Source organism: Eriocheir sinensis, chromosome 29 (genome assembly GCF_024679095.1).
Source record: "Eriocheir sinensis breed Jianghai 21 chromosome 29, ASM2467909v1, whole genome shotgun sequence".
NCBI classification, from domain to species: Eukaryota; Metazoa; Arthropoda; class Malacostraca; order Decapoda; family Varunidae; genus Eriocheir; species Eriocheir sinensis.
In genome coordinates, this window is record NC_066537.1 from 9,324,499 (window position 1) to 9,348,674 (window position 24,176).

At 46.6% G+C, this 24,176-nt stretch overlaps 1 protein-coding gene across 2 annotated transcripts in view; it reads left to right on the forward strand.

Moving 5' to 3' along the window:
* The window catches only part of LOC127004998 (transcription factor HNF-4 homolog), a 93,089-nt gene extending 70,973 nt beyond the window's left edge, over positions 1-22,116 (forward strand). For both annotated transcript variants that reach the window (XM_050873422.1, XM_050873421.1), the window contains exons 4-6: positions 1-77; positions 11,493-11,687; positions 12,128-22,116. The exon at positions 1-77 is cut by the window's left edge and continues 93 nt beyond it. In XM_050873422.1, the coding sequence (XP_050729379.1) occupies positions 1-77; positions 11,493-11,687; positions 12,128-14,207 (2,352 nt within the window). In that variant the 3' untranslated portion in view covers positions 14,208-22,116. The remainder of the gene's footprint in view (positions 78-11,492; positions 11,688-12,127) is intronic.
* Positions 22,117-24,176: the final 2,060 nt, after the last annotated feature.

The following is a 24,176-nucleotide window of genomic DNA, read 5'->3' on the forward strand; positions in this document are numbered from 1 at the left end:
CACCGCCTCCCCTCCCCCCATTCCCCTCATTCTCCCCCATCCCCCGTCTCCAGCGAGTCCCCGACCTCCCCAAACAGGTGAGTGAGTGTAGAGTGCGTTTGTGTGTTACCTGTCTTGTCGTCCACAGGTGAGATTTATTATTGGTGGTGAAGGATATTTTTTTTTTCGTGTTTTTTATCTTTCTTTTTTTTTCCTCATTTTCTGGTTGTCCTCAATTCTCTTTTCATCCCTCTTCTCACTTTTTTTTCCCTCTTCCGTATTTTCCTGTTTTCCTTTTTGGTCTTCTTATTTCTTTTTCCTCTTAATTGTCTTTCTTTCAACCCTTCTTTTTTTTTTTTTTTGTTCACGTGTCTCATCTCACTCCTCATTTTTTTCCCTCTTCTCCATTTTCTTGTTTTCCATTATTTGTCTTGTTTCTTTTTCCTCCTTGTTCTTTATTTTTTTTATTTCTTCTTATCCATTATTTTCCTTATCCTGCTGTATTTTTTTTCTTTCCATATGATTTCTTCCTTTTACTACTACTATTACTACTACTAACTTAACGTACAAATCAATAACAAAAGAAAAACAAACCCAGTCAGCAATTCGTTAGGACAATACAAACAAAACTAATCACCAAACAATTTATTACTATCATCATTAGTCACAAAGTTCTTTAAAGCAAATCGATCATCACCTTTTACTCAAACACAACAAAAGATAAATAGTAAATAAAAAAAACACGAAAGTATGCACCCCCTCCCCTTTATTATTGCTCCTCTCCTCCTAATCCTCTCCCCCAAATAATATTAATAACCACAAACATCAAATCATCCCCATCAATTATCACTCAGTCACCCCGGTAAGGGAAACAAAAAACGGGAATACATTATCATGCGCGCCATCTGTTGCCTGCGCCGCAAGCCACCATCCTCATCAACAACCTCTTGGTCCTGGTCTGGGTCGGGAGCCTTGCATACCCTTCCCTGGGGCTGTCTTACGGTACCTGTTTGTACACGTGTAGTTCATCCTAGCGGCGGGAGACAGGGGAGAGGCTGGGGGCAGGGCGCGAGGGCAGAATATTAATTAATGGGAAATGGGAGTAGAGAAATGGACGGGGGAGAGGAGGAGGAGGAGGAGGAGGAGGAAGAAGGAGTAGTAGGTTGAAGAGACATGGATAGAGATGGAGGTAAGAAAAGGAGGAGGGAGAGGGAAACGGAGAAAAAGAGGAAGAGGAAGGAGGGATAGGTGGGAATTATTTGACAGTATAGAAATGTAAGGTAGGAGAGAGAGAGAGAGGTTAGATGGAAGTAGAGAGAAGGAAGGTTAGGAAAAGGGGGAGAGGAAGGAGGGAGGTATTTGAATAGAGACAAGGAGGTTAGGAAAGGGTAGGGAGAGAGGGAAAGAGGGAGAGGAGAAAGGAGGTTATAGGAAAGGGGAGGAGGAGGAGAGAGAGGGAGAGAAGAGGAGGAAAGGGAGTAGGGTGGTAACTACTTTTTGGTCATTAATGGAAAGAGTGTGGGTCTATTTATTTATTATTTATTTTTTATTTTTAGTCTAACAGGTAAGTGATGATGTGAGAACGTGATGTGAAAATAAATGATCGTAGGGCGAAGAACGGCTTGGCGTAGCACAGGAATATAGGTGAGAGAGAGAGGATGACTGGGTGATTTTGTTAGGTATGTCTGGAAGGTCTGGCTGGACACACACACACACACACACGGACAGGAAGTAGGATATCTAGGGCGTGGTGTGCAACAAGTACCCCCCCCCCTTCCTCTCCCCCTCCCCCTTCCCATTCCTCAACCTTTCTCCACATTCTTCTCCCCCTCTCCCCATTCAATTATACCTTTGCCTCCTCCTCCTCCTCCTCCTCCCCACATCCTCCCCACCCTTTCCCCATTCTTTCCCTTTTCCTCCCCCCCATCCCTTCCTTTCCTCCCCTTTCCTTTCCCCATCCCTTCTCCCCCTCTCCCCATTCATAATACCCTTGCCTCCTCCTCCCCACTCTTTCCCTTTTCCTCCCTTCCCCTTCCCTCTCCCCATTCATCTTTCTACCCGTTCCCCCTCCTCCCCCATTGCTTCCCATTCAACTCCCTACTCCATTCCCCCTCCTCCCCACCCCTTACCTATCCTCACCTTCCCTTTGCCTCCCTTTCTTGCCCGCCTCACCCTTCACTCCACGACCCCCGTTTCTCCCTCCCTCCCTCCCTCTCCTCTCCTTCTCCCTCCCTCTTTCGCTCTCCCTTGGGTTCTGGAGGTCGGCTGCCGGCGGGGTTGTGGTGTTGGGTGAATGACCGTCCGTGTTTTGACATCGCCGCCGCCGCCACCACCAGACATCACCGTTTTTCACCCTCCGTTGCCATCACCACTCATCACCACCATCATCACAGTTCTTACCCTCCCCCCCTTTTTTTTCCCATCTCCACTAGTATTGTCATCACCACTCACCACCTTTTTGCTATCACCACCATTATTCCTCATCACTCATCATCACCGCATCACCATCACCACCAGTATTGTCATCACCAGCACTTGTTATCATCATTACTCATCACCACTCATCACCACCAACAAATCACCACCACCATCACCGCATTTCAGTTCATTACCACTTTTTTTTTTTTTTCCATCATCACCAGTAGTGTCATCACCACTCACCACCTTTTTGTTATCACCAGCATTGTTATTACCATTATTCATCACCACCAGCATCACCTCTACACCCTACCACCTGATCACCATTTTTTCACCATCACAAACACTATCACCTCATTTATCAGCCTTCAACACCATCTACACCACCATCACTATTTTTTTCACCTATCACAAACTCACCTTATTTATCAGCCTTCACCACCACCAGTCACCTCCACTAACCACCCACCACCATCATCACCTCCACTAACCACCCACCACCATCATCACCACTAACCACCCACCACCATCATCACCACTAACCACCCACCACCATCATCACCTCCACTAACCACCCACCACCATCATCACCTCCACTAACCACCCACCACCATCATCACCTCCACTAACCACCCACCACCATCATCACCTCCACTAACCACCCACCACCATCATCACCTCCACTAACCACCCACCACCATCATCACCTCCACTAACCACCCATCACCATCATCACCTCCACTAACCACCCACCACCATCATCACCTCCACTAACCACCCACCACCATCATCACCACTAACCACCCACCACCATCATCACCTCCACTAAACACCCACCACCATCATCGTCACCAACAGTTTCTTCATCAACACCACTTCTCAACCCAACCGCACACCGCCACTACCATCACCCTTACCATCTTTCTTGACCAGTAACCACCATCACTATTACCACCACCATCATCACTATCACAGCATTTACTATCATCATCACCACCACGACTATCACCAAGTAATTGTAAGGCGTTTGTTTTGACTCGCCTTCCTGGTTCGTGTGTGTGTGTGTGTGTGTGTGTGTGTGTGTGTGTGTGTGTGTGTGTGTGTGTGTGTGTGTGTCGGCCAACCTTGATTCAGTTCCCTGACTCGCCTGATAAAAAAAAAAAGTAAAAAAAAAAAATCTTTCCTTGGACTTGTAACGCAGACACACACACACTCACGCGGATATTAACTATGTGTATTTATCAGTGTTTATCAGTGTTATCTTCAAGGATTAAAATGTGTTAAGTTTTACAAGGACACTCAACAATCTAATAATAATAATGTGTGTGTGTGTGTGTGTGTGTGTGTGTGTGTGTGTAATATATCTTTCATTAGCATTTGGTAAAGTTGATGTGAATTTACTGTATGTTTTTCCTAAGTGTTTTGTGTTTTTATTTAGTTTTCGCTTCTGTGTGATATAAGATGTAACGAGAGAGAGAGAGAGAGAGAGAGAGAGAGAGAGAGAGAGAGAGAGAGAGGTTACATGTCAGTTAACACGTTGACACTCATCCTCCTCTTCCTCTTCCCTCCTCCTCCCTCTCCTTCCTACCCCTCCTTCCCTTCCCTTCCCTCCTCCTCCCTCTCCTTCCTACCCCTCCTTCCCTTCCCTCCTCCTCCCTCTCCTTCCTACCCCTCCTTCCCTTCCCTTCCCTCCTCCTCCCTCTCCTTCCTACCCCTCCTTCCCTTCCCTTCCCTCCTGACAGCTGTGAAACAAGGAATAGAAAATAGTAAAAAAGGAACAAGATAATCATTTCCTATCAGAGAGACACGATACGCCATCACGTCAACGGTCTGACTGGCGGGGACAATTGTTACTATGGGGGGGGGGGGGGATTGGTAGTTGATAAAAGAAAACGTAATAGGTAATGTAGAACGAAAAATATATTGATAGTAACAAAAAAATGATAGGTAGTTGATAAAAGAAAACGTAATAGGGAATGTTGAACGAAAAAAAAAATGATAGGTAGTAGATAAAAGAAAACGTAATATGTAATGTAGAATGAAAAAATAATGATAGTAAACAAACAATGGAGAAAAAATGTAGATAATGGAAGAAAAAAAAGGGTTACAATAGGGAATAAAGAACGAAAAAAATTATGATAAAAAAATGGAGAAAAATGTAGATAATGAAAGATAAAAAAATGGTTACAATAGTGAATAAATAACGGAAAAATAATGATAGTAAGTAACCATCATTAAAGAACTATTATACTACTGCTATTGATGATGATGATGATGTTACTGCTACTAATAACAACATAACCGTACAAGATAATTACTTTTTGTTGATATAATGAAACTTATTCGTCCTTTGCCGGTGGGGGGAGAGAGAGGAAAGGAAAAGAAACGGAGGAAAGGGGAGAGAGGAAAGGAAAAGAAACGGAGGAAAGGGGAGAGAGGAAAGGAAAAGAAACGGAGGAAAGGGGAGAGAGAGGAAAGGAAAAGAAACGGAGGAAAGGGGAGAGAGGAAAGGAAAAGAAACGGAGGAAAGGGGAGAGAGAGGAAAGGAAAAGAAACGGAGGAAAGGGGAGAGAGAGGAAAGGAAAAGAAACGGAGGAAAGGGGAGAGAGAGAGGAAAGGAAAAGAAACGGAGGAAAGGAAAAGAAACGGAGGAAAGGGGAGAGAGGAAAGGAAAAGAAACGGAGGAAAGGGGAGAGAGGAAAGGAAAAGAAACGGAGGAAAGGGGAGAGAGAGGAAAGGAAAGAAACGGAGGAAAGGGAGAGAGAAAGGAAAAGAAACGGAGGAAAGGGGAGAGAGAGGAAAGGAAAAGAAACGGAAAGGAGAGAGAGGAAAGGAAAAGAAACGGAGGAAAGGTGAGAGAGGAAAGGAAAAGAAACGGAGGAAAGGGGAGAGAGGAAAGGAAAAGAAACGGAGGAAAGGGGAGAGAGAGAGGAAAGGAAAAGAAACGGAGGAAAGGGGAGAGAGAGGAAAGGAAGAGAAACGGAGGAAAGGGGAGAGAGGAAAGGAAAAGAAACGGAGGAAGGGAGGAGAGAGGAGGAAAGGAAAAGAAACGGAGGAAAGGGGAGAGAGGAAAGGAAAAGAAACGGAGGAAAGGGGAGAGAGGAAAGGAAAAGAAACGGAGGAAAGGGGAGAGAGAGAGGAAAGGAAGAGAAACGGAGGAAAGGGGGGAGAGAGAGGAAAGGAAAAGAAACGGAGGAAAGGGGAGAGAGAGAGGAAAGGAAGAGAAACGGAGGAAAGGGGAGAGAGAGAGGAAAGGAAAAGAAACGGAGGAAAGGGGAGAGAAGGAGGAAGGGGGAGAGCAAGAAGAGGAAAAGAGAAGTGCTTGCAAGAAGACACAGAAGAGGAGTTAAGATACTCGAGACAGCCAGACAGACCAATCCCCCCTCCCCCATCTCTCTCTCTCTCTCTCTAGATGGTTGTTGCGATGCGTCAGGGAGGCAAACAGGCAACGAGGGAGGGGGAGGAGGAGGAGGAGGAGGAGGAGGAGGAGGAAAGGCAGGCAGGCAAGGGTGTACGTCTGGCAAGGCTTCACACAGTTGTTTCATCTTATCTCTTTGCGTTTCTTCTTTCCTTCTCTATTTATGACAAAATGAGGAAGAGATGAAGATTGAGGAGAGAGAGGGAGAGGCAGTAAGATGGTATGAGGGAAAAGGACGAAGAATAACAGTAGTAGTAGTAAAGGCAGAGGAGAACGTAAGAGCAATCTGCAAGAGGCTGGAAGACCTAACTCACGGCAGTGCTTGTGTGTTCTGTTAGCACCTCTTCGTCATCACTACCCACCTCCTCCTCAATACTGCCCCCTCTCCTCCTCCTCTTTTCCCACCAGCTTTTCCTGTGCTTATATCCTCTTCCTCCTCTGCTCTGTTCTTCCTTCGTTCCTTCTACCCTCTACACCTCTTAGTCACCACTTCTTCTTCCTCCATCACTTCTGCCTCTTCTCCTCCTCCTCTTTTCCCACCAGCTTTTCCTGTGCTTATATCCTCTTCCTCCTCTGCTCTGTTCCTCCTTCGTTCCTTCTACCCTCTACACCTCTTCGTCACCATTTCTTCTTCCTCCATCACTTCTGCCTCTTCTCCTCCTCCTCTTTTCCCACCAGCTTTTCCTGTGCTTATATCCTCTTCCTCCTCTGCTCTGTTCTTCCTTCGTTCCTTCTACCCTCTACACCTCTTCGTCACCACTTCTTCTTCCTCCATCACTTCTGCCTCTTCTCCTCCTCCTCTTTTCCCACCAGCTTTTCCTGTGCTTATATCCTCTTCCTCCTCTGCTCTGTTCCTCCTTCGTTCCTTCTACCCTCTACACCTCTTCGTCACCACTTCTTCTTCCTCCATCACTTCTGCCCCCTCTCCTCCTCCTCTTTTCCCACCAGCTTTTCCTGTGCTTATATCCTCTTCCTCCTCTGCTCTGTTCTTCCTTCGTTCCTTCTACCCTCTACATCTCTTCGTCACCCCTTCAGCCCTACTTCCTCTTCCTTCTCCTCCTCTTTTCCCACCGCCTTTTCCTCCTCCTATGCTTATATCCTCTTCCTCCTCTGCTCTGTTCTTCCTTCGTTCCTTCTACCCTCTACACCTCTTCGTCACCACTACCTCCTCCTCCATCACAAGTGTCTCTTCTTTCTCCTCTTCTTCCCACCACCTTTTCCTCCTTCGATGCTCATATCCTCTTCTGTTCTGTTCCTCCTCCTCCTCCGTCTACCCTCTGCACCTCTTCGTCACCACTACCTCCTCTTCCTTCTCCTCCTCTCTTCCCACCACGTTTTCCTCCTCCTGTGCTTTTATCCGCTTCCTGCTCTGTTCCTCCTTCGTTCCTTCAACCCTCTACACCTCTGCGTCACCACTACTTCCTCCTCCATCACTACTGCCTACTCCTTCTCCTCCTCCTCCTCCTATGCTCACATCCTCTTCCTCCTATGCTCTGTTCCTCCTCCGTTCCTTCTACCCTCTGCCCTTGTACAGTACGCAAGGAGAGGATAGAGGGAGGGAGAGTATATGTGCATCAGTATTACCAAGGGAGGAAGGAAAGTAGAGGAGGAAGAGAAAAGCATGCACCAGCTATACTACCAAACTATCAATATTGAGAGAGAGAGAGAGAGAGAGAGAGAGAGAGAGTGTATGTGGGTGTATAGCCTAAGTACATTTGGGTGTAGTAGACGCGTGAGGCCCAAGACGATGAAACAGGCCGCTAATGGAGGGTTTCCTGGGCTTAACAAGGGTGGTAGAGTGAGGGAGGGGGGGGGGGGCGACACACACACACACACACACACACACACACACAGATTGAACGAATGAATGAATGAAAACCGAAGTAGAAGTTTATCTGAAGAAGGAAATGCAAGTAAGTGAAATAAAATGAGATAAGGAAGAGGAAAGTTAGGAGGTTGAAAATGGGAAACAAGAAGAAAGAAAGAAGTTAAACAAGGAGGAGAAGGAATGCAAATGAATGTAGGAAGGAAGGAGGAAGGGAAGGGAAAGGAGTGGAGAAATCTAAATGAATGAAGGAAAGAAGGAAAGTAATATTATATGTGGGAATCCATTTATTGAACTTTCTATAACTTCAAACTCAACTTCTCTCTTCCATTTCATTATATTTTCTCTCCATTGTTCCCTTCCTCATTTTCTCTATATTCCCTTTCTTTTCCCCTCTTTCTCTACTCTCCTCCTTCATTATTCTTTCTCTTCCTTCAAACTTTATTTCTTTCTCTTCCCTTTCATTATATTTTCTCTCCATTATTCCCTTCCTCATTTTCTCTTCCCTTCTTTCTCTACTTTCCTTCTCTTCCTTCACTATTTTCTCTCTACTTTCCTTCACTATTCTCTTTCTCTCTACTTTCCTCCTCCTCCTTCATTATTCTCTCCATCCTACATTTTCTCCTTTTTATAAGTCTTCAATTACATCATAGTCCACCCCTCTCATAGCCCCTAACTCCATTTTCTTTGTTTCTTTTCCGCCGTTCCCCCTCCTCCCATATTTCCTCATTATTACCTTATTTTAGCCCGTGTGCATTGTTCGCTGTCATTATCGGCTGTTTTTAGCTCCCCTTCTTTATCCTCCGTACCCTTCTCCCACCCACTTTCGCCGGGTCAGTCACCTCTCGTTATCGCCCTTTTTCCGTTCCCTGTCCACAAATTATAGTCAATACTTATCCTTATCTTCCGTCTCTCTCTTTTTCTTCCTCTTTGCATGATTTCCACTCCACACACTATACCATATTTATCCTTCCTTCCTTCCCCTCCTCTCTCTGTCTTTCCCTTCCTCCCTCTTTCGATCCCTTCCTCTCACGTTCTGCTCACAACACACTTCCACATCTATCCTTCCCTTCCTTTCCTCTCTTTTTCTTCCTCTTTGCATGATTTCCACTCCACACACTACCCTTTTCTTTGCTTTGTTATTTCTCCTTACAAATTCTTCCCTCTGCCTTCCACACTAATGTTCGTATAGTCTCTCATTCTCTTGTATTCTTGGGCATATTTTCCATCTTGTTGTTTCCTTTCCCCTTTCCTCTTCTTCTTCATTCCCTTTGCTTTGTTATTTCTCCTTGCAAGTTCTTCCCTCTGCCTTCCATACTAATGTTCGTATAGTCTCTCTCATTCTCTTGTATTCTTGGGCATATTTTCCATCTTGTTGTTTCCTTTCCCCTTTCCTCTTCTTCTTCATTCCCTTTTCTTTGCTTTGTTATTTCTCCTTGCAAATTCTTCCCTCTGCCTTCCACACTAATGTTCGTAAGTCTCTCTCATTCTCTTGTATTCTTGGGCATATTTTCCATCTTGTTGTTTCCTTTCCCCTTTCCTCTTCTTCTTCATTCCCTTTTCTTTGCTTTGTTATTTCTCCTTGCAAGTTCTTCCCTCTGCCTTCCACACTAATGTTCGTAAGTCTCTCATTATCTCGTATTCTTGGGCTTATTTTCCATCTCATCTTGTTATTTTTCCCTTCCCATTCTTGACTTCATTCCCTTTGCTTTGTTATCTCTCCTTACAAGTTCTTCCTGCTTTCCATACTTATGTTCATATTTTCTCATCTCTTCTTGGTCTTAATTTCTTTGCCCTTCTTCTACATTTCACTCCATGCTCTTTTCCTTCACTCTTCTTGCTTTATTGTTTCTTATCCGTTTATATTCTGACCTCTGCTTTCGATACTAATGTCCATATTTTCTCACCTTTCCTTAGTCTTCAGCTTGTATCTTGCTTGTTATTCTTTACTCTCCTCCTCCTCCTCCTCTTCTTCCTCAACTTTTTACTCCTCCTTCTCTTCTTCCTCAATCTTTTACTCCTCCTTCTCCTCCTCAGCCTTGTTTTACTCCTCCTCCTTCTCTTCCTCCTCCTCCTCCTCAACCTTTTACTTCTCCTCCTTCTTTTCCTCCTCCTTCTCCTCAACCTTTTACTTCTCCTCCTCCTCCTTCTCCTCCTTCTTTTCCTCAACCTTTTACTTCTCCTCCTCCTCCTCCACAACCTTTTACCACTTGGCTCCACTCCTTGTTTCTTCCACACTGAATATGCAACACACTAACCTAACCTCTCCCTCTTCCTCTTCTTCTCTCCACCCATCCCTGACCTTCATCTTCTTTCTCCTCACCCTCTGACCTTTACTTCACCTTCATCTTTGTTTCTTTAAGCTGTTCTCGTCCTTTACTTTCTTTACGTCTGGTCAAAATGTCTTCTCCTCCTCCTACACTCTCTAATGCACTTTTCTCATCTTTTATCTTTTTTATCTCCTCCATTCTTGATATTTCTCCTGCTTTCTCCTTTTATCTCCTCCATTCTTGACATTTCTCCTACTTTCTCTCATGCATTTTTCTCATCTTTTATCTCTTTTTATCTCCTCCATTCTTGATATTTTTCCTTCTACGTTATCCTTTTTATCTCCTTCATTCTTGATATTTCTCCTACTTTCTCCTTTTTATCTCCTCCATTCTTGATACTTCTCCTACTTTCTCCTTTTTGTCTCCTCCATTCTTGATATTTCTCCTACTTTCTCCTTTTTATCTCCTCCATTCTTGATATTTCTCCTACTTTCTCCTTTTTGTCTCCTCCATTCTTGATATTTCTCCTACTTTCTCCTTTTTGTCTCCTCCATTCTTGATATTTCTCCTACTTTCTACTTTTTTATCTCCTTCATTCTTGATACTTCTCCTACTTTCTCCTTTTTATCTCCTCCGTTCTTGATATTTCTCCAACTTTCTCCTTTTTATCTCCATTATTGATATTTCTCCTACTTTCTCCTTTTTATCTCCTCCATTCTTGATATTTCTCCTTCTACTTTCTCCCTTTTATCTCCTCCATTCTTGATATTTCTCCAACTTTCTCCTTTTTATCTCCTCCATTCTTGATATTTCTCCTACTTTCTCCTTTTTATCTCCTCCATTCTTGATATTTCTCCTACTTTCTCTCCTGCAATTTCTCCCATCTTTTATCTCCTCCCTTTTTGCACCTTTTTTTTTTCATTATTACAGTTTTCCTCTTACTTCTCTCTTTTGCTTGACCTCCTCCTCCATTCCTGCCTCTTTCTTTAACTTTATACCATTTTCCTCCTTCTCCTGCTTCCTCCAACATCTACTTCCCAGCTTTAGTTTCCCTTCTGACCTTCTCCATCACTGCTTCTCCATCACTGCTTCTCTTTCTTTGCCACTTTTGACTCTCTTAAGAAATGTGTAGTTTGTCTTTAATTTCCTCTCTCATCATTGCTCTTTTGTTCCTATATTATATTCTGTAGTTTTTCTTTCATTTATCTCTTTACGTAAACACTGCGATCTTACTCTTTTTTTATCTTCCTCCTATTCTCATTACTTAGGTACTTTCTTATTTTTTTTTTTACCACTTCCGTCTTATGTTCTGCGTACTCCTATATTTATTTACTTTATTTAATTTGAAGCATTTATTTACGTCTACCACTTCCTCCTGTCCTCTCTAATAATGCACATTCAGCCATTTACTAAACTTTCCACAATGCCATCCCTTCATCCTCCATCCATTCCCAGTAGTCACGAGCTAATGTGCAGGAATAGGTATGCAGGAACACTTGTAGTACTCCTGGGTGTGTTGATAACTGCATAGCCTCTTGTCCTTCCTCCACCAGGCTCCTAACACTCCTTTCTTTCTCCACAGCCTGGGGCGAGCCAAGGCCTGCGGGGTGTGTGGCGACATTGCCAAGTCCATGCACTTCGGGGGCCTCTCGTGTGACTCGTGCAAGGCGTTCTTCCGGCGCTCGGTGCAGAACAACGCCCACCGAGGCTTCACATGTCCCTACGAGAAGAAGTGTGTCATTGCGGTCTCCTCCAGGAAGTCTTGCCAGTACTGCAGGTGAGTGGACAAAGGCTGTTAATGGGTGTTGAAGGGAGGGAACATATGTATGGTTCCACGAGTGTTGAGGGTGGTGTGTGATGAGCAGGGAAGGTGACCAGAGGGATGTGTTCATGTAGTATCTTGTGGTGTGATGAGTGGGAAAGGTGACCAGTGTGGGGTGCCTTCATCTAATGTCTTGTTGCAGGTTCAGGGTGGTGTGGTGTGAAGGGCAGGGAAGGTGACCAGTGGGATGTGTGTTCATGTAGTGTCTTGTGGTGTGATGAGTGGGAAAGGTGACCAGTGTGGGGTGCCTTCATCTAATGTCTTGTTGCAGGTTCAGGGTGGTGTGGTGTGAAGGGCAGGGAAGGTGACCGGGATGTGTTCATGTAGTGTCTTGTGGTGTGATGAGTGGGAAAGGTGACCAGTGTGGGGTGCCTTCATCTAATGTCTTGTTGCAGGTTCCACAAATGTCTGTCAATCGGCATGGAGAAGGGCTGGGTGATGACGGAGGATGAGCGGCGCAAGATGATGCAGCAGCGGCAGGAGAAGAAGACCAAAGAGGAGCAGAAGAAGGTCAACATGACGTCGGTGGGGGATAAGTACACCCTGAGCGAGGAGGACAGCACGGAGATCTCCATCATCGTCTCGCTGTACAAGAAGGCGTACCAGGACGTGCCGTACCAGGAGGAGTCCCAGGAGGAGGGCGCCAGGTCAGTCATGTCTCCCTGGATGACCTTCTGCAAGAGGGTCGGCTACTTCTTCTCTCTATTCCGGGAGTTTGCGGACTTGCCGAGCAGTGACCAGGCCCTGCTGCTCAAGACGGCCATCACCTCGGCCTGCATCATCATGGGCTCCGTGGTGTACGACTCCAAGTCTGGGCGCTGGCCGGGCATGGCCATCAAGCGCACTGGCTTCATTCCAAACGTGACTTCGCAGAACGTGCAGCGCCTGGTGCCGGCGGAGCTCATGTCCCGCGTCGAGAGCTTCTTCAAAAAGTTCCAGCAGGTGTGTCCAGATGAGACCATGGCCATGATCCTGATCCTGGTGGCCCTCTACTCCCCTGAGCTGATGGGTCTGGAGGCCAAGGAGACCATACAGGCCCTGCAGGACCGCTACACGCGCGTCCTGCACAAGTACGTGGGCTGGAAGTACAAGGAACAGTCTGCTCTCATGTTCCCGAAGGTGATCGTCTCCCTGGCTGACATCCGGGAGCTGGCGGAGCGCACGTGTCAGATGCGCATCCAGCAGAGCCTGACCACCAACATCCCCACGCTGTCCACCCTCATGAGCAAGCCCGGCCTGTCCTCCTCCTCCTCCGGCGCCGGCTCCCCCATGGACACCAACGAGGGCGAGGACCACCACCACGAGGACGAGGAGGAGGGGGCGGTGGGGGGCATGGCCGGCCTGAGTGGGCACGAGGATATTGGCAGCGGTGAAGGGAGCCTTGGGGAGGTGCAGGTGAAGCAGGAGTGTGAGCTGCAAGGGGACAGTGCCCTGCAGACCGAGGCGGCACACAAGCGGGCCCGGCTGGAGGCGACGGGCGGCGCACGTGACCACACGTACCAGAAGATCATGCAGAAGATCATGGACCAGATGCACGGGTCCTCCATCCACATGCGCGCCCCCTCCTTGCTGCCCTTCATCATCCAGATCGTGAAGAAGGTCGGGGCCGGCAACACCTCTAGCACCACTGGCCCCTTGGAGCAGCCCACCCCGGGGCCAGGCCACAAGCCCAGCCGCAGCCACCACAGCAAGCACCACCACCACCACCACCATCACCACCGCAGCGCCTCCAAGCGCCGCATGGTGGAGGTCAAGCAGGAGCGGGTGGAGGATGACCTGGATTTGCAGGACATCTCCTCCCCTCTCTCCAGCAGCACCATGTCCCCCGGCCTGCACCCCAGCCCTCCCCCGCCACACTTCCCACAACAGCTTCAGATGGAGCCCCAGTCCATGCCCCAGCACCACCACCTACCTCACAGCCCCTCGCTGCCCCAACAGACACACCACTTCACCTCCTCGCCCTCACATCCCCCTTTCACCTCCCCCAACTACCCTGCCTCCCCCATGGAGTCCACAGACTCGTGTGACCTCCTCCCCACCGCATCACCTCATGACCCCCTTGCCATGTCTCCCATGCACTCCACCTCTCCGGACATGATGCCACCCCTGCCCGGCACCCACATGATCCCCGTGGCCCCCTACACGCCCCCGTCGGCCAGCCCCTCGCCCAGCATCCCCCACAAGCAGCCCACAGTCTTCACCACAGCGGACATGCCCCTGCCCTCCCCCGTGGCCGCCCCATCCCCGTACTCGGACACCTCCTCCTCCTCCCCCGAGAGCTCCCAGTCCCCACTATACGAGCTGTTCTCCGAGGACCTCTCCAATGTGGAGATCGATGTCCTGACGCAGCTGCTGGACTACGTGTCAAACTTTGACAACCTGGAAAACGTGAGTTCCCTCAAGGAGATCCTGCCACCGCACCTCCTGACCGAGCTGCAGACCAAACTGTGCTCGTACTCCTTCAAGCAGGAGTGACCCTTGCTGGTCGGAGGGAGCATGCGGGCTCTAGCGGGAAACAGAATTACAGGTGTTCAAGCCATCCATGCACTCCAGCTGTGCATTAGGTGTTAAAACTTTCCAGTGGTTGCAGTCAGCACAGGCAGCGGGTGCTCTTGGGGCACGGCCTCTTGTCCCTCACGAACTCTAGAGCAAAACTGTGAAGCTGAAGCTTATCGGTGTCCTTGAGAAAAGGAGACTTAATTAACCATTCTTGCACTCACTGGAAAGTAGTCTGTGTCCTCCGAGAACCTTCTGACGCCTCACCAGCGACGTGCAAGCTGTGGCGCCGCCTACTCACTCACCCATCCATATGAATCAATATTTTGTGATAGGATTGACACATCAGCCTGGGAGGTAATGATTGAGTTGATAATCAAAATTATCATTGTGTAATGTACTGTGCATCGGCATACCCAGTGTGGTGGAGTCTTGTGCAGCGCTGTGCAGCTCCCCGCCGTGAAAGATGGAGCCTGAACGCAGTACTGAAGCAGCATCCAAATTTTTAGTCCGGTTAAAATGCTTAGAGTTATTAGTACCCTAAGATTCCCAGCTGAGGGGACGGAACCAGTGTGCCACGAGTACCAGCATTGGCGGCCCCGTCTCCCACGCAGCGCCGCACTGCACCGCCGTGTGTCACGCATGCCGGTGCCCGACAACGAACCGACCGGGATGCACCACGACCTGCACCAAACTGTACCAAACACGTCTCCATCGTCGCCCTCCCCTCACTGTCCCACCAACGCGTAGCCGTGTACCCACAGCTTGCAGACTCTTCCCCTGTCGTGTGCTGCTGTCGAGTGTCACAAGATGTGTTCACCTTTAGCTTCCAGGGAGTTTCAAGCCTTATTATGATGTACTTGAGAGGTGTGTGTTGAAATCATAGACATATATATTAGCAAAGTTTTAACACAAGTATTTTCAATTGGATAGTGAGAGAATCCTGTTTGTTGCATTAAAGGTTTGGTGGGGAGGTGGAGATAGAGTAGGCAGCCCAGTGAGGTGTTGGTGATGTGAGTGGATGGCTGAGGAGGTGATGTTGAATGTCTGGATGGAGAGATAGTGACAGAGCTGGTGTGTGCAGGGGACATGTGCACTAAATTTCAATGCGTACGTAAATCATTTTTTCTGATATTTCAATTGGACAAAAAATATCACAATGTATCCCTCCAGCTTCTGACAGTATAGATGAAGATGATGTAATGGTGTAGGAGTGAAGGAGGAGAAGGAGAAATAAGTAAAGGGAAGCTTCTGTGAGACCAGTATAGTGAATGTGCAGGATATACCAGAGAGAGAGTGGGATAAGGGCTTAAGTTATGTTACAAAGAATACCCAACCAAAGATAGAGAACATACCACACACACAGAGAGAGAGGCAAAGAATGAGGTTATGTTACAAAGAGAATGCCCAACCAAACTCTAATTATTGACAGTCGCTCCAAAAGGTGACCACAAACTTACTTCATTGTCATTCCACTTAGCGATGAGTTCTCGTGTCCTTGCTCTTCTGTTACCCAAGTTGTCCTGTCTCTCCTGCACTCTCCTCACCTCATCGCCCGACCCCTCCACGCCTCCCTACCTCCCGTCACTGTCCCTGAAGAAGGTGAAGGAGGAGGAGAAACTGGGGTGAGAGTCCTTGGCCCTCCACCACTGCCCTGTGAAGTAGAGGAGAGTTAGTGGTGGGGAGGAGCAGTGGGAAGTGTGGTGGGTCCCTACCAGTAAGATTGTGAAGTGGTGGTGGTGTAGAGTGACACAAGAGGACTGTGCTGTGTTCCTAAGTGTTTGTGGTCTCGAGCTTACCGCCGGAGTAGCGATGTTGCCTGTAAAATGGAAGCCTAGGTGTTTATAGGAGTCTTCGGTTACACTTATGTACTTGTGTCGAATGCAACTCAGTTCTCCAGCCAGATTCTGTACATGCAGTCCTACTCTTTATTACTTCTCTGAATATGTATTGTATGTATACGAACCATAGTTATCCAACCCACACTAGTGAGAAAGAGAGAGACACTTCCACCGAGGGACAGCATTTAGCCGCGTGTACAGTGTTGAGTGGAAGGAAATAACTAATGCTTTAATAGAATTATCTCACTTTATGATCGGTTGGTGGACCACGTGTAGGTCAATCAACATTACTGATCCAGCCACCACGGACGCAGAGCATTATGGAGTTGTCATTGTAAGCCACCAAACTTGAGGTCTGGGTCATGTGGCATCTCTAGCATTCACAGAGTACATGGCATGGCATATAATGGATGCCATACTCTCAAAATCATACAGACAAAGAATTGCCACTGATGACTTGAGTAGCAGTGTTGCGCTGGGAGTGTGATGCAGTGTGCTGAGTGTGTCCCCCGAGGGAGTGTGTCGAACGGTAACACGGCCATTGTCAGAATTGCTTTATATTACCAAAATCCATGAAATTTTATATTATGATGAGTTTAAAACTTTTGAATTGTACAGATATATTGGTATTTATAATATTAATAATAATGTAGATTAATGCTGAACTAATTATCAGACAAATTATGTTTTGTTATAGTTTCTGTATTTAGGAATTTTAGTTATTTGACTTATGTCACTAAATTAGTTAAATTATATTGACTGGGTAGTGTAGTGTGTGTGGCTGATGGAGGAAGGTGTTGGTGGTGTTGATGTCAATGTGGTGGTGTGCTGTGTGACAACCTGACACAGTAGCGGCCGGCCACTCCCTCCTGGCAACATGTCTAGCCTGTGATGGTGTGGCTGAGGAGGTGTGTCCATCACTGTGTGGTGCCACTCATGAAGGAAAGTGTTGTGAAGATTTCATCATTGCTAGTGACCCCACACGGATGACACTTGCTGCAACAAGTGTGTGGGCGATGAGCCAGCGCAGCGTGACTGTCCTGCACACCTTGTGTCTGCTGTGTCGCAGTGACTAAAGGTCGACAGCAGACTTGGTGTGGAAACTGAAAGTTTGTGATATTAGACAACAGTCACAAGAGGCATATTATCAAATGAACCCAAAGGGTTGGTAAAGTAATGTAGGATACAATACATTATATAGATATATATTTGATCCTTGTGGTGCAATGTGTGTGTAACTTTTCTGCAGTACTATGAGTACTTCAATGCTAACAACTTAAGATTGAACTATCTCAAAACAACACACACATCACTGAAGGAATAAAATGTCCCCAGCGCATCAGCGCGGCCCGGCCCTGGCCGAGGTGGTGACCAACCAGCGTGCTTGAGAGTGCGTTAGAACTGGTGTTGAAACGAATATCGTTGAACTTGCCAGTTGTGATTTGCTATGACGTGTTGGGTGTTTATTGTTTAGACTGACCATCAGAGATCAATATACTGTGTATTACAATGAAGTGTACCAGCTTATCAGTGGACAAATGTACGGTGTAGTTTATATATCACTTAAATAACACGAGAATCCACCATTAATGATATATTACATAAACACATTGATGTGGTCTCCAGCTGACATCACCTGATGTATGTTGCATTTTGTGACAGGTGATGCAGCACCTGTGTGGCAACACCTGTGGCCTACATTGATGGCCATGCCCGGGGTTACTTTGTTGTAGGGACTTGGTAGTTACCAACTCATTTGAGATGGATTTCGTGCTAAATTGAGATGTTATTTCAGTGAAATTTTGAATTGAGGAGAAAGACTTGTTACTAAAATATACATTTCTTGACTTACAAAAATGTGGAAAAATTTAGGAAAGGCCGTTTTGGACGAAAAAAAATATGGGAATGATGAATTGGGGTTCTGTGAGGACGAGATGCTGCTACACGAGTGCCAGTCAGCCCACACCGTCCCGCCCCACACTAGTGTTGCCAGCCACTCGTGGGTGTCCTTACTGTTTCCACACTACCACCATGCAGACACGCTCAACCCACTTAAAATAAACAAAAGGTTTTCATGTGATTTTGCTGACACAAAAGTTAATAGTCAGTGTAGATAAAATTATGGAACAAGGGATGGTCTGCTTACTTACATTGTCAGTTGATCTGTAGATTCTTTGATTGCCAGTGCATTCACTCCTCACGGCCTCCTGGGTGGCTGACTGACGCCTGGCAGGCTGAGGTTCAAGTCCCACTCTTGCCAAAAGATTTTTCGTCTGACAAGGAGTGTTACTGTTTCCTCTTGAGCAAGGGTTGGGGGTTGTCAAGCCCCAGCAGTACCTACACATTGGTTAAGTGAGCTCCAAAGGTCCCTCTGGGAGGGTACTAGCTGGTGCTCATGTGTCCAGTGCATGCTCAGGCTGTGCTGAATTACACACGTTTCAGCGCAGAGAAGTTGGTCCATGGCCAGGCTGTGAGGGCCGGCAGGAGGAGGCTTGGTGGGGTGTAGCAGCAGGTGTCACAAGTGTTCATCAAAGACTAATTAGATAATGTTACAAGGACTCCTGGAGGTGAAGAGATTTCCTAGTGGATTAGTTAATACTGTATTTACAACACTTGCCCAAAGTTTTCCTCATTTCCAGCTCTGGAACTGACTGTCAGTGAAAGGGATTTTGCTATTTCATAAGCAACACAATATTCACCCACACTGTGTGTTAGCACAGGCAACAAGGCAGGTGGGCTGGGTGTAGGTAGTTATTGACTGCTGTGGGTGTCAACAAAGTGGTTCACTTCACCTTCAGGCCGGTGTTGCCGGCTGCTGGTCTCAGCCTCTGTTCATTAACTCTGCCATGTTCACGCTGCCCCTCCTGAGGCGCTGTGAGTGTGGCGGCTGCTGGCACCACGATGGAGCCACAGACATTCTCAGGTGACAACTTAGTCTCTACTGAACTAAACTTGTGGACAACATAATATGGCTTTTCTCAAACATTACTCAGACATCACTACCTAACTTTAACAGTTGTAGTTCCCTTTTATACACAAATCATTCGTGTAAAGCAAGCGCGTTCCATGCTTAGAACAGTGTCATGCAAAGTTGAATGTTCAAGTGCTGGCACCGCCTGGCAGTGACCGAGTGACGGGGATGTGTAGTGAAGCTTCCTCTGCACCAACACCATTACTACACATACACACACATACTTGTGGACACCAGTGTTTGGAAATTGAATGTTCATTGTAGTTCACCAATTCACTGCTGTAAAGCATGTGTTCACAATTTGTGTTTACTAACATTCACCAACCACATAAATGTGTGGTGGCGGCCATGCCAGTCAGTGCTGAGCCACAAGCACCGGGGCATCAGGCTGACACTGAAAGGATGGTCGGTGTGTGTGTCAGCTGAATCACAACCGTCGGAACATTGGGTGTCACCAAGAAGCAGAATCACAAGGTTTCCGCCTCACACACGGACAACATCTCTTTGTTGTAGGAAAATTGCTTTCTCTGAATAATGTGACGGCACGGGCAGTGTTGTGTTGTGTTGCTTGGGGCGGCCGAGCAGGCAAGGAGGAGTCAGTGGGACAACCTGTGGTGTGTGGGGAGCGAGGGAAAGATCTGTACAGCAACGTGTATGTTTGGTGTTGGCTTGGGGTCAGGTGTGTGTCAGGCAGGGGAATGTGAGGTGATGTGTGCAGACTGAGTGTGGTGTGTGTCCTGAGGTGTGTGCTCAGAGTGTCAGGGTGTGCTGGACGGGTGTGTCATGGATGGCTGGGGTGCGTGTCAGGCCTGGTGGTGTGGCAGGTGTGAGCAGCATACCTGTTGGTGTCAGGGATGCAGTGGGCGCCAGGGGCTGGTGTCACTGCACAAAGTTCTCCACTCGTGGGAGGAATGTCTACGAATTACTGCAAAAGAAAAAATTATTCCATTAGCAAATTTCTATAGTCAATATTACCATTGTCAGGAAATTTCCTTCCTGCCAGGCGGTCGGAAGGAAAATTCTACAGATGGGCAGTTGATATTTATATGTAGTTAAAAGGGATTTCCTAGTAACTGTGAATGCATGTGTTAATGAATGAGTGCTTGTGTGTGTGTCCCCGAGTAAAGCGTGGCCGTGTGTGTAGATATTACTGTTCTACTTTGACGTGTTAGGCGGAGAGTAGCTGTAGCCTGGAGCTGTTGGCGTAGGTGATAAGTGAATTTATTTTTATTGTAGTGGTGAGCACAGAGTACAAAATGCAGTTCCCGGCCACATGAGGATACAGGAGGCAGAGGCGGGGGAGGAGGGGCAGGCTGTAGGGCAAGGCTTGGGGTGAGGCATGGCTGGTGTAGGGGTGGGGGGGCAGGGAGGGAGGGCACTGTGTCATGTTCCTTTGTGGCAACTCAAAAACGAGAAAAAAAAGATTAAATGACCGACCATAATGAGTTTCACCCACTAATAAAAATTGAATGGCATTAGAGAAAACTATCCATGTTTAAATATTAAAAAAAGAAAAAAATGTCAAGAATCTTACATTACAGCTTGTACTTGCATGACTTTGTACCTTTTAAGAATGAGCCTTTTTTATTTGTTTATTTTTTTTTCACTTCCCCATCAATGTCTTGGATCCTGTAGGACGAGGATGTTCTGTAGGAGTGAGCGAGCGAGGCCAGCCTGGAGGCACGTAGCAGCAGCGGCCAGAGGTGTGTGTGTGTGTATGTGTGTGTGTGTGTGTGTCAGACAGAGACTTCTTCAATGGTCAGCTGGAAGGCTTTTCCTCACTTGGAGACCAAAATCAGCCTAATATTCTTTGCTCAAGCTTTGTACAGTGTATTTTATGATGTAGAGAATATACCTATATATATGATTCTTGTAGTGTATTGCTGGATGTTGTAGCTTTTCTCCCACTCTCTTGGAGCTTTCTGGAGGCAACTCACAAGAGCCATCCGTGCCCAGCCAGCAGACAGCAGTGAGTCCTCCCACAGCACTTACATACTGCCCACCACTGCTGTTAAGAATCATAGTCTTGAGGCATTGGTGATGGTGAGGCTGCAGCGGGGCGTGTGTGTGTTGGTCAGGGCGATGACATTGGGGGTGGTGCAGCCGTCGCATTTATGACGGGTTGTTGTCAACAGGGTTACTGTGGTGGTCTGGAGTGCTGGGAGGACTCTGGACTCGGCTGGCCTGGAGGCAAAGATGAAGGGATGTTCAGACTCTTGCTGAGGGAGGAAAGCCGAGGAAAATGTCCCGCGTCAGGACAACCTGTGGAGTCATGTAGCCTGTTCTGTCCAGAGTCTTGCAGGAGTAGTGACCTTATTGACCTTTATTTTCCTCTTGTGGGGGTCCGCTTGAGCCTCCATGAGCTGTGGCGAGGGAGGGATGGGAGGAGGAGGAGGATGATATAATATATGTTCTGGTCGGCCCTGCCCTCGTGTGTGGCCAGAGGAGGCTGGGCCGTCCTCCCCTGGCTGGGTGAGTGTCTTGGTGATTGATAGCTGTAATGTGTTTATTACTCCTCTCCACCGTTGTTAGAGATCACCAGCGTCAGTCAGTGTGTCTCGGGGCCGTTCATTGCCACCTTGCCAGTGCGGGAAGTGTCTATTTAACAAAGCTGGCTGCCACTACTTTTATTGCCACTTACTAGTGCTGCTGCTACCTACTATTACTATTGCTACTACTTCCACTACAAACAGTTTTAAAGTCGGGTACATGCATTTCAAATTTTTCAATATATATAGTAATGATATTTGCTTACAATTGTTCATTCATTCACCTTTTCCCCTCTTCAAAAATACTCGCAAGCTGAATTTCGATGTACGTACAATATTTTGGTGCTTCAGAAAAACTCCTGAAAACAAAAGAGACAACAGTTATTGCCAAGTTGACGGGTACAGACTCTTCTCTGGCTGGCCCATGCAGGCCGGCGGTCACCTCAGTACCTCCTGAGGCAGGTGGTGAGGCGAGCCCCTCTGTACATATAGCTGAGGCTTGCAGAGTTTCTATATATCAGCATTATATTGAGGAATGTGCTGTGCCGCACTGGTGTTACTGGAAACAAATAAAGTGTTTCCGACAACCATCTCTTTTCTTGCCCTCCAACCCCTGATGCATGATGTAAAAGATGAATATTGATGAAGATTATTAATGATGTGACTTGAACAATATGGATTATGTCAGGTAAGTCAGCGATCAATCGTGTCAGAGCAAATAGCATCCCTGTGGTTCCATGACAAGTTCAAGTGCTTGGATTTTTTTTTTTCTTTTTTTCTATAAAGAAAAATGAGCTAGTGTACTGGTAGGTATTTGAAGCAACAGTGACCAGAGGGTTTCCTCAGATTGATGGCTTGATGATAGACCAAAATTCTAGGGCCTATAAAAGCTATGCAGTGCTGTGGAGGTGCATCAAACGCCTGCAACAAGTCAAACTGTTCTTCACTTTTGTGCAACACCTGAGCAAATCATGTTCTGAGAAGCCGCCAGTCAGTCAGTGTGGTGTGTGCTAACAGTGTCACACTTTTTTTTTTTTTTTAGTGATTTAATCCGCTGACAAAACGAGAGCCAAGACTGCAAAGCGTGAGGCGGACTGACGGTAGGGGTGGGCAGGTACCGGTACCAGTACCGGTACTAACGGTACGGTACCGGTACCAGTTGCTCGGATTTATTTATTGGATTTATTGATAATTCTTCATGTCCGATTTCTTTTTTAGGTTGCTAATAAATAGTTATTGTTATTAGACCATGATCGAGTACATCCATAATAACTATACATGCTATTTTTTTTATCGAAAAAATAAATATTCACTTCATTCAGAGAGAGAGAGAGAGATCACCACTCAGTGAGTGGATATCTCGGTGATATGGATACTCGACTACTCGATCATAGTCTAATAACTATAACAATATTTATTAGCAACCTAAAAAAGAAATAGAATCGGACATGAAGAATGTCAATAAATAAATAAAATAATGAAATAATGGAAACGGGAGCTGTGATGGAAACGGAAAGCAGGACAAAATGGAAGGAACTTGGGGAGACGGTCAGCGGGGCAGTGACTCAGCGTCTACACACAGGGCCCATACCGCATGGAGGCGGGCGAGCGCCGAGCGGTACCGGTACTAGCGGCAATGCGCAGTGCCGAGTGATCATTAAGCTTCCCGGAACCCAAGTGATCATGAGGCTTCGCGGTACCAGTACCGATACCAGGTACCGGTACCAGGTATCGGTACCTGGTACCGCGAAGAATCGATTCCTCGCGGTACCCGGTATCGGTACTGGTACCGCGAAGCCTCATGATCACTTGGGTTCCGGGAAGCTTAATGATCACTCGGCACTGCGCATTGCCGCTAGTACCGGTACCGTTTGGATCTTAGTGACGCTCGGCGCTCACCCGCCTCCATGCGGTATGGGCCCTGTGTGTAGACGCTGAGTCACTGCCCCGCTGACCGTCTCCAAATTCTACCATCTTGTCCTGGTTTCCGTTTCCATCACAGCTTCCGTTTCCATTATTTTATTATTTTATTTATTTATTGGAGTTACTGGATAATTCTTCATGTCCGATTCTTTTTCTTTTTTAGGTTGCTAATAAATATTTTTATTGTTATTAGACTATGATCGACTACATCCATAATAACTATACATGCTATTTTTTTATCGAAAAAATAAATATTCACTTATTCAGAGAGAGAGAGAGAGAGAGAGAGAGAGAGAGAGAGAGAGAGAGAGAGAGAGAGATTTGCATAGATTTACATAAAAAATCAGACCACACAGACCCCATGGTCCAGACTAGGTGGTCTGTCCTTAAACCTAAGTGATTTTACATTAATCAGAAGGCTCCAAAACGTTGCATTTCTACTCTAGTTGATATTAAGTTGAAGGAGAGAGAGAGAGAGTTTTCTTTACAGGAAATTTATTTGGGAATTTCATCAGAAGTCATTAAGAAAAAAAAAATCCTTCGGGTACCGGTACCGGTACTAACGGTACTTGAGTTTTCGGTACCGGTACTACCGGTACTCAAATTAACGATACTTGCCCATCCCTAACTGACGGAGGTGTGACGAAGACATTTCTACTGGATGGGCCTGTATACTTTTTATCTACTTTTTATGAAATCAAGTTACACCTTTCACTTCAAGGTA